General features: G+C 43.1%; 1 protein-coding gene across 1 annotated transcript; it reads left to right on the forward strand.

Moving 5' to 3' along the window:
- Positions 1 to 437: 437 nt before the first annotated feature.
- LOC147441297 (uncharacterized) lies at positions 438 to 1,877 on the forward strand. Its single transcript, XM_086483419.1, has 3 exons — positions 438 to 579; positions 652 to 867; positions 1,792 to 1,877. Exons 1-3 carry the CDS (start codon positions 438 to 440, stop codon positions 1,875 to 1,877), a joined length of 444 nt encoding a protein of 147 aa, XP_086339545.1.
- Positions 1,878 to 18,406: the final 16,529 nt, after the last annotated feature.

The raw sequence follows: 18,406 nt of genomic DNA on the forward strand, positions 1-18,406 counted from the left end.
ATTGACCTAACTAGTATTTGGAATGGAAGCTTTAGTACTAGAATCTCAATACATTTCTGAGCCTTCCTAATTTCCTTGAACAACTTGATGTGTCTTTGTAGCTTATCCATCCTTCGAGCTTTCAAAGATTTTCATGGGCTTTCTTGGTCTCTTCTTTTTACTAGCAGATCTTCCTCTTGCTTTAGCAGCCAAACATAGTCCTTTGCCTACCTTTCTCATAGTCGCCTTTGTTCTTTCCATTTACCTGTAAGAAAATCTCTCTCTCTCTCTCTCTCTCTCTCTCTCTCTCTCTCTCTCTCTCTCTCTCTCTCTCTCTCTCTCTCTCTCTCTCTCTCTCTCTCTCTCTCTCTCTCTCTCTCACTACCCCTTCTCAGCAGGCTGAAGATTCCACAACACTATCCACTCTTGACCTTCCCGCATGGTTCCGCTTGTATGCCATGGCACGGGAAAACCCTCCTGCTGCGATTACCCGCCTACGTGATTTGGCAGCAAATTTACCTGCAATTATTGATGCAGATGAGCGTGAGCGGAAAGAGTGGCTCGAGCATGCACCAAATTTGATGCGACGTTTCATGGAGAGTAATGGAAAGCGGCTGCGAAACGACCCACTAACCCGGCAGAGAAAGAGACATTTGCTTAATGGTTTTTCAGAGATCATCACAACGCCACCTACTGCTACCGGAAGCTCACTCTTACCTATGGATCTTGACGAAGAGGAGCAGATGCTTGCAAACAAAGACTTCACCATTACTACACCGAGTCAAAGCCTCACCACAAAGCCCTTTGAAACCTACACCGATCCCTTCATCCCGAACCGGCTTTTGGAAATGTTTTTGGGTAAAGCTCACCACGAAGCTTGGTCCTTCGGTAATTTTACTCTACTTGCTCCCCTCCCCGAGAATCTTCTTCTTACTCTACTTAACGATCATGATAAGATTGCGATTAAGCAAGGTCTTATGCAGATTCTTGAGGGCAATAACTCCAACCTTTTTGAAAACACTCTAATTGCTACCCCTTTCTCTATGTCTTTTTTCGAACCACGCCGCTGTAATGCAACTTTTGGTTGCGTTGTCGGGGTTAAGGGTGTCATCTCTACCACAAACCGAGATACTAATTATACTACACAAGTATGGAATGTGCACCGACCTTTTCTTAAGTGCGGTTGCGAGCATATTGGGCAAGGGGATCATTGCCGGGACAACAATGTTTTGTGGTTCGATCATGCTTTATGGTTGGTTCTCAATCAACTACCTCGCTTCTTCCCAAGCTCAAGCCTTAAATGGTCTACTATTGCCTTTATGAGTTGGGTTGCTAAAGAAGCCCAAGAAGTGATTAAAGCTCTCCTCCTCCATACATTCTACAGGCAAAAGCTAAAGGATGCTATCACTCATTCTATTTTGTTTAGCCAAAAAGCACCTTCTTGCAGTTCATCCACAGAAGTGGATACTTTTGTGAATGCAGCAGTTGCTCCAATTTCGAAGGCATCCCATGATACGCGTTCGGCCAAAAAAGCACGCGGAGAAGGGAATCAAACCGCACGTGGAAGAGGAAGGAACTTCCCCTCTCAACGCTCAAATACCTCTACTACACCTCCAAGATGGAAGACACCCTCCCCAGCCAACTCCACCGCTAGTAGCCGCACCCCTCAAAACCCCACCCCCACTTTCCCACCTTTGTTTGTCCAAGCTTCTGCCCCACCCCCCATCCCAACTCCAAAAACCAAACCAGCCTTCACCCTGGCATGCGTAACTAGTGCTAAATCCCTCCTTTATGATTGATGCAGGTTTCCAGGATGTGCATGGACGCTCTCGGTTCATCCCCAAGTGCAAGGCGAAGGGCACCTTTGTACCCCTTCATTTTGTCAACCCCTTGCTTGATATCAAAAATCTCACCTCTTTCTTTAGCTTGTTTTTCTTTGGGCTTGGCATTTCCACCACTCCCTTATGGGATGAATGCATGTTTAGTTGGGCTTTTGATCCCCCTTTGAAAGTAACTCTCTGTAATGCGAAGGAAGTTTTCACCTCTCTCACACCCCATGAATGCTTTTGTAATTTGGAAAACACCGCACAACACGTAATTTCCATGAACTTTTCTGATTTTATGAGTACCTCTCTTGCTCATCTTTGTGACCACGGTCTTGGTCACATACCAACTAAGCCACCTAATTTCATAGAAGCATTTTAGGAGCTAAATCAAGCACTCTTATATCTCATAAAATCCGGTTGCATCACTCTACCTTCTGGCCTAACACTCGGAAAATTAACTAATGCGTTCTCAGCTTATTGTGGGAAGTTCCTCCCTTCTAAAATACAACACCACATCCATAATGATCTCACAAGAGAAATCAAATAACTAAGGAACAAATTATTTATTACTAGCATCGACAAGACTCCGAAAAATATGATAATCATTTGTAAGGCCTTTGTTCTTCTTGAAGCCCAAAAACGCCTACAAGGCAACGATTTTTCACCATCTCCTCTAGGGATCGAGGGAGTTACCTCCCTTGTGCTAACATTTCTTTCTCAATACACCTTTCCAGAACACCACTCCCTCCCCTACCTTACCGGCATATAAAAACTTCATAAGGCCTCTTTTAGATGGATTACATGTGGGGCTACTTGTTGCTACTCAGAAATTTCTACACTTATGGCTTGCTTGCTAAAAAATTGTATACCACTTCTCAAGGAACGGGCCAAAAAACTTAATAACAAAGCGCTTTTATGTCACCATGTTCATTTACAATCTTGGTGGATTGTAGATTCGGTTTACGATTGCATCCTCAACCTCCCCTCTCATGCAACACAATTCTATTCAGGGGATGTGAAAAGATGCTTCGAGAACATCCCACATGCAGGGGTACAAGGCCTCATCCATCATCTTACCTTGTTAATCTCCCATGCCTTCTCCGCATCTCTAGAAACGTTCATCTCTTTCAAAAGATTCCCATTGAGTTGCATAGAGGGTACTTGGTCTTCCTATAGATACAAATCAAACCTTTCATTTAATCTCAAGGAAGTACTCCAACTTAACGATTGGCTCATTAATAATATGTTTTTACAATGTCACGGGAAAATATATAGGCAAACCAACGGAATCCCAATGGGACTTGCATGCTCCCCACTATGGTGCAATCTCTACCTCCACTCCCTAGAGTTTGAGTTCCTCTCTAACACTCTCAACACACATAATGCTAAAGAGATTCTCTCAACTTTAGGCCATCCCTTTAGATATTACGACGATATCTTACTCATAAACTCTACAAACCCATCATTCTTCATAGAGCAACACAATATCTACCCCATTTGCTTACCCATTGAAACCACCTCTGGTAACTCTACCAAATTTCTAAACCTCCATCTGTCTACCCAATTTGGCTATCTCACAAAAAGCCTCACGCCAAAAGAAGATAAATTCCCATGCATACCCATAAGATACCTCAAACGATCCAGCAACCGACCAACTGAATGGGCACATAAGGTCATTATCTCACAGCTCAAACCAATACTCTATTGTAACTCCAACGCTACGGAAGCCGCTAAAGACATTAAAATGCTTGTGGACTCTTTTTGTAAAAATGGTTTTGAAAGAGCTAAACTTTGGAGACTTGTGAGAAGATTCCTTTCAGGATTTTCAGCTTCAAAATTCTCATGCCACCCAACTCTACTCTTGGACTTGCTAGATTTTGGAGGGCACTAGGACCCTTTTGGGGGGCCTAGTGCCCCCTTTGGGACAAATCCTCATCCTTCCTAGTGCGGGTGGAGGAGGGTCTCTCTCACTAGCACAAAAACCACCTCTAAAGACTAATCTAGTGCACACATAAGAGCCTAGACCAAGAGGCTTATAAGGTTACAAGATTTTGGATGGAAGTATCTTTTACTTCAACCTCACCCCCCAATTTATATATATATATATATATAAGACTCCACTACCCCCACTCCACCCCTCCCTAACCGTGCACCCTTTGGGCTTCCCTCTCTTTGTTTTTGAGGTTGAACTCTTCTTTCTCTCTAGCCTATAAATTTAGAGGTTTGGTTGTCCATTTCAAGGTGACATTTTTTCACAAACAAGCTATCAAAAAAAGAAAAATCTCACCACACCCTCTCACCACTCTACTCAAATGGAATCTTCCTCTCAGGTTTGTAGCTTACTTTTGCTTTTGATTGTTCTTTTTTAGCTTGACATCTATGACATGTAGGATCATCCTATGACACCTGCCTTCCACCATTTTTTACTAACATTTTTATGTTTGTTTTGATGGTGATGGTGATAGGTAACAGGATCTTCCTTTGGCTAAAACATTGCAATCTAGCTCAAGCTACCAAAGTTTAAGCTTTCCTCTCTCTCCATTGGTTGTAAATAAGAATTTTTTAATTATAATGGCTTCCAATAAGAGTTCAATTGAGCATTCCTAACCTCTGTGTTTTAATGGTCAAAGTGGATCTTCATTTTGTAATTTCCTCGTAACCTACTCTCTCTCTCAAAGTGGCATTATGGCGTGTGGGAGCGATTAAGCAAAAGATAGAATGATATCCGTGTGCCATTGTGCACACAAGGTTCCAAGTTATGTGCCACAACATTATTATTTTTTTCTATTACACATAGGGACACCCACACACACACACCCGCTCTCTCTCTCTCTCTCTCTCTCTTCCTTTTTGTACCCTAGCCATTTCTCCTCCGTGGTTTCATTCCCATATCTGACTCTCTATCTATGATAAAATGTCATTATGACAAGCACTACAAGAGGTACTTAATAGTAGCGACGCTCGGAGTGCGACGGTCAAATGTGAAAAACCACAGCGTCGCTATAGGCATCGCTAAATTACAAGTAACTTAGCGACGCCTATAGCGACGCCCTCAAGGCTAAAAAGAATATCTGAGAGCGTCTCAAAACTCAGATCTCAGATTTGAGTTTTCGGCACGCGCTCAAGCAAGCAAGGTACGAGCGCTCTCCCTCTCTCTCTCTTTCTTCTACACACACACACACACACACACACACACACACACACACACACACACACACACACACACACACGAGGAGAGGAAGGAGAGCCAGGTATGCTCCTTCCCTCTCCTCACTCTCATGTTCCCTTCCCCTCTTTCTCTCTCTCTCTCTCACACACACACACACATTGTGTTTTTGAGAGAGAGAGAGAGAGAGAGAGAGAGAGAGAGCACAAGCATAAACAAAAAACGCACACACACATGCATAAACAAAAAATGCACACACACATTGAGGAAGGAAAAGAGAGAGAGAGCATGCATGAACCAAAAACACACACACCCATGCATAAATAAAGAATGCACACACACATTGAGAGAGGAAAAGAGAGAGAGAGAGAGAGAGAGAGAGAGAGAGAGAGAGAGAGAGAGAAAGAGAGAGAGAGAGAGAGAGAGAAAGATATAAAACAAAGAGAGAGAGAAAGAGAGAGAGAGAGAGAGAAAAGAAGAAGAAGAAGAAGAGAGTCTTAACATCGTAGGAAACTATCCCAAGAGACCTTAAAGATCTAGTCGACAGGAGTTGAACTCAAGACCTGTTATTCATGAGGGAAATGGCATAACCAATCTATCACACTTCGGTGCTAGAAAAGTTATACCATTTTTCTTCTTTTTTTATTGGTGTGCACACATACCCACACACACACACCCGAGAAGAAGAGAGTTTAATTTAACGTCGTAGGAAACTAATTAAAGAGACCTAAAGATCTAGCCGACGAGGAGTTGAACTCAAGACCTGTTATTCAAAAGGGAAATGGCATAACCAATCTACCACACTTGGGTGATAGAAAGGTTATACCATTTTTCTCTTTTTATAGGCACACCCACATCCACACACACACACACAAGAAGAAGAGAGTTTTAACGTCGTAGGAAACTATCCCAAAAGACGTTAAAGATTAGGTTAGATGTAGACTTACGTTAAATTAGATTTAGGTTTATTTAAGTTAAATTAAATTAGATTTAGGTTTATTTTAAGTTAGATTTACGTTTGATTAGATTTAGGTTTATTTACGTTAGATTTAGATTTGTTAGGAAATAAGACGTAGCTAAATAGATAATTGAGTAGATTACTTAATGGAGAGAGACAGATTTATATACACAAGATTATAGAGTAGAGAGAGAGAGAGAGAGTACACACGATATACGTGGCTCACCCAATGTGGGCTACGTCCACGGGAAAGCAGCCACTCAATGGCTTTAGTACTTCAAAACAAGAAGTAGTTTACAAAGGGATTATACCCTTAATGGAGCTCCCACCTTGCTTCACTCTCACCACCTCACACTCACCTTGTTGCATCAACTTCACACTATGAAATGTGTGTAGAAATGGCCTCCTTTTATAGGCCAAAAGGGCTGCCCTCTCTTATGAGAGACAGCCATGTGTAGCCGTCCTTGTGCAAATAAGTCCAAATCGGACCCTCCAATCCGCCCATGTGTGGCCGCCCTTGAGAAGACAAGTCTGCTTTTGAATTCGGCCACCGGCCACCGGCCATTGGCATCCGACCACCGGCCACCGGCCATTGACTTTCGACCACCGGCCATCGGCCATTGACTACCGGCCAACCGACCGGTTGTTTTCCGACCACTTTCCGGCCGCCGTCCGGCCATAATATTTCGGCGAAAAAGAATATTCCGGTGAAAAAAAAAGTCTCGGGGGCCTCCGCCCCCGAGGCCTTTAAAGTTGCCCCTGACTCTTGTCCGTGAAAATTTTGGTTTCGGGTGAGTGATTTTCCTTCACGCGCGATGGCTTCTCCTCATAATGGGGGATTTACAAATGTGAACTTTTACCACATAAAATTACAAGGGTAAATCAGGCTCCATACTTAACAAGATTTACGTTATATTAGATTAGATTTAGGTTTATTTATGTTAGATTTAGATTTACGTTATATTAGAATAGATTTAGGTTTATTTACGTTATTTACCTGTTATTGAAGAGGGAAATGGCATAACCAATCTACCACACTGGGGTGATAGAAATGTTATACCATTTTCTTGTTTTTATCGTTTAAGATAAGGTTAGATTTAGATTTACATTAGATTAAATTTAGGTTTATTTAAGTTAGATTAAATTAGATTTAGGTTTAATTTGAGTACACCAAAGGATTATACTGCCTACGCGTTTGAGAGTGGCCGATGTCTCGGTCACTGCGTCGGAGATGCTTAGGAGTGACTTGAACACTGCTTTGGGGTCACCTAGAGGCAAAGAATGAAATATCAGCAAGCAGGGGGCAAAAGAGAAGTCGAAGCAGCATGCGCCAAGAAGAGGACACTCATGGAGAGCTGCTCCCAAGCTCTAAGGAGAGTCAGATGGCTTCGTGTAAGTTCCTAGAGACGTGCAAGCAAGTAAGCAGGTCCACGCAAGAACTATTGCACAGATACATAGCTTTCGAAAGTGCCATTTTTTCAAGAGCTGATCACTTTGTTCTCAGATTAATTCTGTTGGGAGAGACCACCTCCCTCATGGGAAAACTAGAGAAAGCTTGCAAATTTTCAAAGGAGGAGCACTCTAGATCTCGCATTGCAACTCTAAAAGCTGAGAAGAAGAGTTTGGTATGTCTTTTACCCTTCAATGGAGCGAATCACCACATGTTCAATTAGGTTAGATTTAAGATAAGATTTTGGATTGAGTTTTTATATTAGAGTCTAACTTCGAGATTACGGTAAAAAAATTAGAGTTAGACGAACGGTGAAAAGATCTATTGGGAAAAGATGTTAAGATGCTGTGAAATGCTACAACTAGAGAAGAGGCAAAAGGGTTTTTTCCACTACATGAAGTATCATGTAGACGTGGGTGTGTAGATTTCTTGTACCCACAAATATCGGCATTGACCAATAAAGACGAGATTATAACCCAGTGGTTCTGATCTCCGTGCACCTCTAGACTGAGGTGTGCGGGGATTGGACATGACTAGAGAATGTGAGGTAGTTTACAGTGTGAACAGAGAGAGAGAGAGAGAGAGAGATAAAAGACGAAGAATGCCAATGGAATATTAAATTTGTTGTCTAGGTTATAAGCTTTTTACCCTCATTATGAGTAGTGACGAGGATGTGGGGCTATCCAATCGAAACACCTATCTCTCAACGAGGATCTTATGTCCTTGTAATCATTGCAAGCATGCTGTGTGACGGACAAGACACGTTTCTTTGCAGCACGTTTGCGAATTTGGCGAGTTTGATCCATCTATTATAGATCGAGTTGTTGCCAATTATAACTCGTCGGACTCTGACGCTGGCCAACAGGTAGCAATCTTGCAGACCAATAGACTTGTTTGCAGGCGCTTTGGTCAAGCAGCATATGTGAGGCCACAATATGTAGCCTCTGACATCTCAGGGGATGATCATGCAGACCACATTCCCAACGAGGCAATGTTTGAGCCTGAGATTGATGAAATGATCGAGACGATCATGGATTCAGAAAGGCTTATCTATGATGATATGAAAAGTGAAGCCGATACGCCATTGTATAATGGAGCACGTGTGTCTAGATTGAAAGCGCTCCCGATTCTTCTCAACATGTAGGCAAAGTTTGGATGGAGTGACACTAGCATCACATCGCTTTTCAGGTGATCTATTACAATTAGTTTACTTTAATAAAACTCTAAATGTATAATGATTTGATAGATTTTTACACAATTGTATTGTATTTTTATGTTGTGTAGATTTCTCAAAGAGCACATACTACCAGTAGCTGATAATGTGATGCCAGATTCCCGAGAGGAAGCAAGAAAGATTTTGTGAAACTTGGGGATGGATTACAATTTGATCCACGCTTGTCCTGATGACTGCATTCTTTTCAGAGGGGAATACATAGACATGGAGAAGTGTCTGAAATGTGATTCCAAGAGATATCGAGTAGATCTCCACGGAACAAAAATTCCGCAAAACGTTTTGCGACATTTTCCTCTGCTTCCTCGCATCAAGCATTTCTTTGAATGTAAGTCCATGGGCGCCCTAGCATCATGGCATGAGGATAATAAATCTTTGGATGGTGTGCTACGGATTCCTGCAGATTGTGCAGCCTGGAAACATATAGATGGAACATGGTCGGATTTTGCCAGGGAAGCTCAAAATTTACCCTTAGGCCTGGCTATGGATGACGTAAATCCATTTGGTCAAAGATCAACATCTTACAGTGTATGGCCCGTTGTCATTGTCAACTACAACATTCCCCCGTGGTTGACTACGAAGAAGGGGCATCTATGGCTAAGCTTGATTGTGCAGAGGCGATATAAAGTGAAGAATATGGATGTGTATCTTCGTCCACTATTGGAAGAGCTACAACAATTATGGATTTTCATAGAAGTGGTGGATATGAGCAGACACACAGGTCTACGAAATGCTTTGATCAGAGGCATTCTAATGTGGACCATGCATGACTATACCAGACTAACATAATGCTCAGGTGATCTATTTACACTCCTCACTTAGACACTGTAAATCTTGGTTTTTCTCAAGCTGATCTATTATCATGTGTATACATGTAGGGCTTCAAACAAGAGGATACAGAGCATGTGTCACATGTGGACCTAGACTGAATGCACGTAGGGTTCCCTCATTGAAGAAGAAAATCTACGAAGATCATCAAGCGTATCTTCAAGAGAATCATGTGTTACGCGATGGTGTTTTGGGAAGAGAGCCACCGAGGATGTCCGCACAAGCATGGTTAGAGCAGAAGGAGATTTGTGATGATGGATTGCCCCCAGGGATGAAGAGACTATCTCTATGGTACGAGTTACCATACTGGCCCCGACTCATGATCAATCACTTGCTCGATCCAATGCACATATTCAAGAATGTGGGTAATCTACTATGGGATCATCTGACCGGCAAGAAAGATACTTTGGGAGCTAGGGTTGACCTTAGAAATGTGGATCTTATGGAGCAATATTTGCCGCAAACAGCGTCCAATGGATCGATAAAACTCCCTAAAGCACCATGGATTTTCACAGGAGCCCAAGAACGCAAAGTAAAAGAGACCATTCAATCTTTGCGGACCCCCACTGGTGTAATGCACTCGCTCCGAACGTGTTTTACTAAAGAAGGAAAGCTTACTGGTTTGAAGTCACACGAGTGGCATAAAATGTGTCAGGTATATTCATAGTGGAATATATCATAGTGGGAATTGTGTAACAAATTTGTGTCTGGACTTTAATATCATTGTTGCACGTGTTTTGCAGTTTATTTTACCTTGAGGGATGTTTGTCTCTTGACATCCGTAACACAATCTACAAACTTGCGAAGTTTGTGCAATGGATCTCACAAAATGAGATCAACGTAGACTCCATACCATTCGCCAAACTAAACGCTGCGGAGGTTGTGTGCATGTTTGAGAAACATTTTCCTACTACCATGCTAACCATTCAGGTGCATCTTCTTGTTCACATAGTTGATGAGGTGGAAATAGCTGGCACAGTACATTCCAGATGGATGTTCTTTTAGAACGTTTCATGAAAAGGCTCAAGGGATATGTGCGTCAGAAGGCACGTCCGGAGGGTTGCATGGTAGAAGGTTGGCTGGTATCAGAGTCCCTAGTGTACATTGGAGAGTGGCTAGACAGATTTGATAAAGCTCACGATACGCTATGGAAAACCATAGATGATGAGCGCATATCTGGGATTGTCATGTGCAATCTCGGTGTTGAGAAGAAGATGACGGAAGATCTTAAGGCTAAAATCAACCGATTTTGCATGCTTCACAATCCAGTGATGCAAAAGTGGATTTCACAATATGAGGATGCAAAGCAAGAGGGACTGTCATAAAATCTAATATCTAACTAACCCAAATGATTTTCTCATATTAAATTGATCACTTAATGTGGGAGAATAAACGGGAACAAGTGTTAAGATATAGGTATGTGCTTATAGATCTATCTCAACACGGGGCCAATGGTAAAGAGGCCCAAAAGGGAGATGGTCTATCAAAGAGCAAGGCTAACCAATGGAGCATAAGACCTTAGGGTTAGCTTCATTGAAGACCTCCAATAAATGTGTGTAAAAGTCCTTTGACCTTAAGTAAGCTAGGGCTGAGCTTGAGGTGGGAACCCGGCCCAAGCTCGAGGTGCTTGTCATGCTTGAGGTGCTTGTCATGCTTGAGGTGTTTTTCATGCTTGAGGTGCTTGATTAAGATGCTTGAGGTGCTTGACTGGCTCCATGCTTGAGGTGCTTGACTTGCTGCATGATTAAAGTACTTGAGGTGCCTTGAGAAGCTTGCCTGAGATGCTTGTGGGAACACCCCCTAGTTCAAGTGCTTTGTTATGCTTGGTGAGTAAGGTGCTTGATCACCTAAAAGTCAAAAGCATTCCTACAAGAGGGGGGGCGAGCCCTTTTCCTAGGGGCTAGAGAGAGAACACCCACTCACACACACAAGGGAAGCCCAACTTGAAGAGGCAGCAAGGACACATGTCAGGCCCCTACCCATGTTACCTTCATGTGTTGCTTGAAGCCTATTGGCTAGGCTTCAAAGGGGTCCAATGATAAATTACATGAATTATCTAATTTTTTTAGCATTTATCAAGTCCTCTCTCTCAAAGGGGAAAGGGGGACACTTGTCCCAAGGCTACCCATGTTGCTTGTAATGGCTCTTGCTTGTGATTGGCTAGGCCTGGAAGGGTCCAATGAGCTTCAGGCATGAGCTACAAGGGGGGGTCGACCCAAGCAAGCTAGGGGGGTGCCTAGGGGGTATACTCACCCACACACACTCACAAGCACTCTCATGGTGTGATATGCAAAGTGCAAGAGCTCCCTCTCCAAGCAAGTAGAGGTTGAGAGCCTGCACCAACACTCTTGGCTATGGAGTGCAAATCCAACCAAGAGCCATGCTTCAATGCTTAAGCTTGCCATATCCTTCTTCTTCATTACTATGCTATTATGTATGCTAGCAACAAGAGTATGATAAGTGAGGAACTAATTCTTTCTCCTACGAAATGTTTCTTCTTCCTCTTCCCTACCCTCATTCCCTGCTAGCTCTCTCCACCTTCGAAGGTGTTTGAGGTCTTGGGACTGAGGCTTGGGATAGTTAAAGCTTTCTTCAAGTTTATGTTATGTTTGTGGTGCATGAAGCCTTCCATCTTCATGGCATCACCTAGGTCACAAGGAACACAAAGACTGTATTGTAACAAGTCTCTCTTTATGGGAGAAATCATAATACAAATGCCTATTGGAGGGGGGACCGGCTCCACATAAATCCGGTCCTCAATTGTTGTCATGTTCTCTAAACTCTCTCTCTTGCAAAAGTATTGTCTATGCCAAGTTAACTAATTGCTATGATTATGTTGCTATCTTCAATTATGTCTACCCGCTATGCTCACAAAATCATTTCTTGAAAGTACTCTCATTAAATTCCGCTATTCTCAAATTGAATAGGCAAATTCCATTACAGGGACAAAGGGCACGAATCGAGTGGAGACGGGAAAGACAACCACCGATGCAGTATCCGACAGGTCTATAGAGACTACCAACATTCATAAGCTTAAGATGGTTGCACAACCAACTGAAAAGCTCACAACAGTGCGGTGAAGAAGTGACTGAGGAAGAGTGGGAGTACTCTCGGGGTTGCGCGACCAAGGTAAGTTTGCAATGTACGACTAGTGACTTTCTAGATGTTTGAACGGCCACTCATAATCTTTGTTGGTTGTAGTATAAGTCATACACAGTAGCATGGTGTAAAGGTTGACATTTTAGGATGGAACGGATCGACAAAAAGTGTTTTACTCAAGATTGTGGAATCATGGAAAAATTTGAACAGTCTAGTCGACGAAAGTCCTCTGATGCAGATCCTGTGGTGGCGAAACTCACTTACTTTGGCACGCTACAAGAGATTTTGAGGATCGATTATAGAGGATTTTTTGTCGTCATTGCGTGCATCATTGTATTTAATGGTCTTTGCGTGCACTCCAGATAAGTATGTTCTAGGTATGTTCTCACAAGCAGGGACGACGAGCACCTCCTCTCTCTCTCTCTCTCTCTCTCTCTCTATCTCTCTCTATCTACTTGTCCATGTTTTCTACTCCATTCATTCAATATTAAGTTTAAATGTTCGTGTGTTTAATGCAGGTATGGATGATGAGGAGTTTCTTTCTTCTTTGTCACCCCAGCAGAGACAGTGGTATGTGGAGCGTCATCGCTCTGGTGCACCATCGCGCGCTCCTACTCCATCCGTATCTCCCTCTGTTTTGGAGCATTCAGCACTCTCCGAAGCTTCGGTGTCGATGAGACGATCTTCACACTCGTCTAGGCTCCGGCGCTCTAGTGGTGGTGGTGGCGGTGGCGGTTGTTGTGGGGATTCCGCCGCCGATGCTTCGACACCGCCTCGTGTTCGGCGAGGCTCTTTACCCTCCCCTTCTTTTCCCTTCCCGACACCAGCCACGGCATCGCAACGCGGCTGACTGCCATTTCTCACAGCTATATACCACTAGCTACTCCTCCAGGAGTCACTCCATTGGGACACTCCTCGCTTCGGGGCTCAGACTCCAGTGGAGACACGTGACGTCCGTACCCCCATTGATACGCCGCTAGAGACCCCTGCCGGGACATCCAAGTTCATGCGTCAGCGGCGAGAGGGCTTGCCTTACTCCGTCAACATCAGCGGTGGAATCATCTTGGATGATGAAGGCAAGAAGGTGATTTCGCGCATGCGCGGTCTTTGCTCTCAGGTGTTTAGACACTACATACTAAACACTTGGAGTGAAGTACCGAACTGTTTAAAAGACGGAGTCATCAGCATGCTTCATGACGAGTTTCCCATTCCAACACGGGATGACCGCTTCAATGAAGACGTGATGAAGGTTCGGATGCGCGAATACTGCAAGCACAAGTGTTCCAAAGTTCAAAAAGCAATCAAGCATGGGTGGAACAGACCAAATTGGCTGGCCAAAGAAGATTGGAAGAATGCAAAGAAAGCAGCGCACGAGAATCCCGACAAGTGGAAGCAACAAAAGGAGGCAGCCAGAGCGCGAGTAGATGCAGGGAGCTCGCACCACTTGGGGAGCGGCGGGTGGACATCATTTGAGACCGATTTTGTAAATGTTTTCGCATTGCTCTCTATGTTTGATAGTTTAGGGTTTATGGGTTTTTAAATTCTAACAAAATGGATTCTTTGTATGTTTTGTAATGGAATTTTCCTATTCAAATTGAAAGTAGCGGAATTTAATGAGAGTACTTTCAAGAAATGATTTTGTGAGCATAGCGGGTAGACATAATTGAAGATAGCAACATAATCATAGCAATTAGTTAACTTGGCATAGACAATACTTTTGCAAGAGAGAGAATTTAGAGAACATGACAACAGTTGAGGACCGGATTTATGTGGAGCCGGTCCCCCCTCCAATAGGCATTTGTATTATGATTTCTCCCATAAAGAGACACTTGTTACAATACATTCTTTGTGTTCCTTGTGACCTAGGTGAAGCTCTCTTACCTTTCCCCACGCATAGGAAAGTGATGATCCTTTGCAATGAGCATCCTCTTTTGGAGCTTCGATGATGGAAGCCCTAGGAGTCTCATTGCGAGTATTCTTCTTGGGGCAAGAACGATAGCCATGTCCTTGCTCCCCACACTTGAAACACTTATGGTCCTTGCGAAAAGCTTCAAGCTCTTCAAGAGAGAGTTTGTTTTTACCTTTGTAAACTCCCTTCTCCTTGGACCGATTGTTGTTGTTGGAGGTGCCTTGGGAATTATTTTGAGCATTGGATTTCCCCTTTGCATCATTTTTATCTTTGTTTTCCATGGGCTTGACATTACGTCTAGCCCCTTGATGGAAATTGATGCGTGAATCAACCATGGTGTGGTGGATTACTTCGGTAATAGTACCGGGCAGTTGAGAGTTGATGTATTCGGCCATCTCTTCAGGTAATCCCGCACAGAATTGCTATCTTTGCTCAGCAAAGTCTATCTTTTGAAAGACAGTAGCTTTGAGACGTAAATCCCAAAACTTGTCTACATACTTGTTGATAGACTCATGAGAGAGAAGCTTCAAGCCACGCCATTCGGTAAGAACTTTATCTTTAGTATCACTTGGAAGAAATTGCTTCATGATGGAAACTCGTAGAGTTTTTCATGTCTCTGGGGCTTCTCCATTGCCACGAAGGCTAGCCCACCATTGACGAGCTGATTTTTGGAAGTGCATATCTACATGGCGTAGCTTGGAGGACTCTGTGAAGCCCTCGTCCTCAAAGGCTGCATCAAATTGCTAGATGAAGGCCAACACTTTGTCCATAGCACCAAAGGTGCCATCATAGGTGAGAAAAGAGATACTCTTTCCTCCTTCCTTGAACTTCTTTAGCTTTTATGACCTTCGCCATGTAGGAAATGATTTGCGATGTCCTCCCCTCTTGTATTCTCTAGGAGAATAGCCATAACTTTCATCGGAAGAGGAGGAAGGTGAAGAAGAAGGAGAAGAGGGTGACCTCTTCCTAGACCTTTTCTTCCTTTGTTTCCTCTCTTGCCTTTCAGAGTGATGAGGAGAAGGACTATGGGTTGCTCTTTTCCTCTTGGGAGGAGTAGGCGATCGTCTAGACCGCCGTCTTCGTGGAGCCACATCTTCAGAAGAACTTAGACTGTCATTGCTTTCTTTCTCTTTGGATTCCTCCTCTCGAATGGAAGAGAGTCTTCTTTTGGGGGTCTCTTTAAGAGGCCTCCTAAGCTCTCTCTCCTCTGGGAGAGGAAGGGAAATTCCATAAGCACGAAGTTGTTGAGTAACTTCGGCTTGCAAAACAGGGTTGCCCATAGCTTGTTGCAACCTAGTGATGAGATAATTCACAAACATGGGAGCATCAACATTAGCACCTTCATGTGCAAAATCAAATCTATCAATGTTCATTCTACTCTCTTGATTATTGGCAGCCATGTTAACAAAATTTATGTTTATACTTAGTGTATGCTTTGGCAATTCAAAACCTTAGTTGCCACTCCTCTTAGCCTTTGAAAATCGGCTCTTAAGTATCTACACCCACGGCTCAAAGTGGTTAATTATAGAGAGTAGAGGAGTAGGTCTAACATAGCAGAGTTGCCAAGGGCTAGCTCCTTTCGGACTTCTTATGGCTCAATAATGGTAAAGCCGTAGGCAAGTCTAAAAAGACTCCATTATTAAGTCCAAAGCTCCTGAGGTGTGCACCATCCCCCACATAGTGGGCTTAACAAAACGGATATTAGATCCCAGTTCCACTTACTCTATTATAATTAACAACATCAACCATTTATAGGCTACTTAAGGACCTCTCTTCTTAAGCAAGAAAAGAGAAACCAAATTCTCTGATACCAATGTAATGGAATTTGCCTATTCAAATTGAGAGTAGCGGAATTTAATGAGATTACTTTCAAGAAATGATTTTGTGAGCATAGTGGGTAGACATAATTGAAGATAGCAACATAATCATAGCAATTAGTTAACTTGGCATAGACAATACTTTTGCAATAGAGAGAATTTAGAGAACATGACAACAATTGAGGACCGGTCCCCCCTCCAATAGGCATTTGTATTATGATTTCTCCCATAAACAGAGACTTGTTACAATACATTCTTTGTGTTCCTTGTGACCTAGGTGAAGCAATGAAGATGGAAAGCTTCATGCATCACCATCATAGCATAACCTAAACTTGAAGAAAGCTTTAACTATACCAAGCCTCAGTCCCGAGACCTCAAACACCTTCGAAGGTGGAGAGAGCTAGCAGGGAATGAGGGTAGGGAAGAGGAAGAAGAAATATTTCATACGAGAAAGAGCTAGTTCCTCACTTATCATAACTCTTGTGCTAGCATACATAATAGCATAGTAATGAAGAAGAAATAGATGGCAAGCTCAAGCATTGAAGCATGGCTCTTGGATGGATTTGCACTCCATAGCCAAGAGTGTTGGTGTAGGCTCTCAACCTCTACTTGCTTGGAGAAGGAGAGGGAGCTCTTGCACTTTGCATAGTACACAATGAGAGTGTTTGTGAGTGTGTGTGGGTGAGTATACCCCCTAAGCACCCCCCTTGCTTGCTTGGGTCGACCCCCCCTTGTAGCTCATGCTTGAAGCTCATTGGACCCCTCGAGGCCTAGCCAATCACAAGCAGGAACCATTACAAGCAACAGGGGTAGCCTTGGGACAAGTGTCCCCCTTTACCCTTTCAGAGAGAGGACTTGATAAATGCAAAATAAATTAATTAAATATCCTAAATTATCATTGGACCCCTTGGGTGGCCAACCAATAGGCTTGAGGCACACCATGAGGGCAACATGAGGAGGAACTTGACAAGTGTCCTTGCTGCCTCTTCAAGGTGGGGCTTCCCTTGTGTGTGTGTGTGTGTGTGTGTGTTCTCTCTCATCCCCCCCCCCCCTTGTAGGCTCGGCCCCCTCCTTGTAGGGATATTTTTGACTTTGGATGAGCAAGCCCCTTAGTCATCAAGCATGACTAAGCACTTGAAGTAGGGGGTGTTCCCACAAGCATCTCAGGCAAGCTTCTCAAGGGACCTCAAGCACCTTAATCATGCACCAAGTCAAGCACCTCAAGCATGGAGCCAGTCAAGCACCTCAAGCATCTTAATCAAGCACCTCAAGCATGACAAGAACCTCAAGCAGGACAAGCACCTCAAGCACGACAAGCACCTCGAGCTTGGGCCGGGTTCCCACCTCAAGCTCAGCCTTAGCTTACCTAAGGTCAAAGGACTTTTACACACATTATTGGAGGTCTTCAATGAAGCTAACCCTAAGGTCTTATGCTCCATTGGTTAGCCTTGCTCTTGATAGACCATCTCCCATTTGGGCCCCTTTACTATTGGCCCCGTGTTGAGATAGATCTGTAAGCACATATCTATATCTTAACACTTGTTCGCGTTTATTCTCCCACATTAAGTGATCAATTTAATATGAGAAAATCATTTGGGTTGGTTAGATATTAGATTTTATGACATGTTTTGACAGTGGTCGATGAGACAGGACGTGATCCCACATCGTACGAGCGTGAGTACGCAAGAAGGAAGGGCTTAAACGTCCTTATGGACATTCTGAGTTCTCGTGGCGGCATGGTTAGTATTAGGGTTTATTCTTTTCTATTTGTTGTATTATTTTATAAACGTCTCTATATGTTTATACTTACAGAAAGCTATATTATTTATTTTTTTTGCAGAATCTGACAGATACGCCGCTTGGACGCGATGAGATGTCTGATTAGACAATGTCAGTTTAGCCAAAGCTAGATAGCATTAGTTTCTTATTGTCATAGCTTATGTATCATGAGACGACTTTTATATGTCTTTTTGAAAACCATGTAAATTTTATTAATAATGACAATGGTTTGTAACTATTACATTTGCAAAGTTTAACAATCAAGTGATTTTGCCTATGTGTATAATTGTCATTGATTTACTTTCATCAATTCACGCTTGTCAGTTTTGTATCTTTATTTTGCAAACAATACGTACTATGGATG

This window comes from Adiantum capillus-veneris, chromosome 15, assembly GCF_014529385.1.
Source record: "Adiantum capillus-veneris isolate H3 chromosome 15, ASM1452938v2, whole genome shotgun sequence".
Lineage (NCBI taxonomy): Eukaryota > Viridiplantae > Streptophyta > Polypodiopsida > Polypodiales > Pteridaceae > Adiantum > Adiantum capillus-veneris.

What these genes read in the sequence shown, in the direction of transcription:
- LOC147441297 (XM_086483419.1), top strand. Translation starts at nt 438, where the DNA reads ATGGCACGGGAAAACCCTCCTGCTGCGATTACCCGCCTACGTGATTTG. An exon ending in GATGCGACGTTTCATGGAGA is followed by an intron (nt 580 to 651) that starts GTAATGGAAAGC and finishes ATGGTTTTTCAG; the next exon opens with AGATCATCACAACGCCACCT. An exon ending in CCACGAAGCTTGGTCCTTCG is followed by an intron (nt 868 to 1,791) that starts GTAATTTTACTC and finishes GCAGGTTTCCAG; the next exon opens with GATGTGCATGGACGCTCTCG.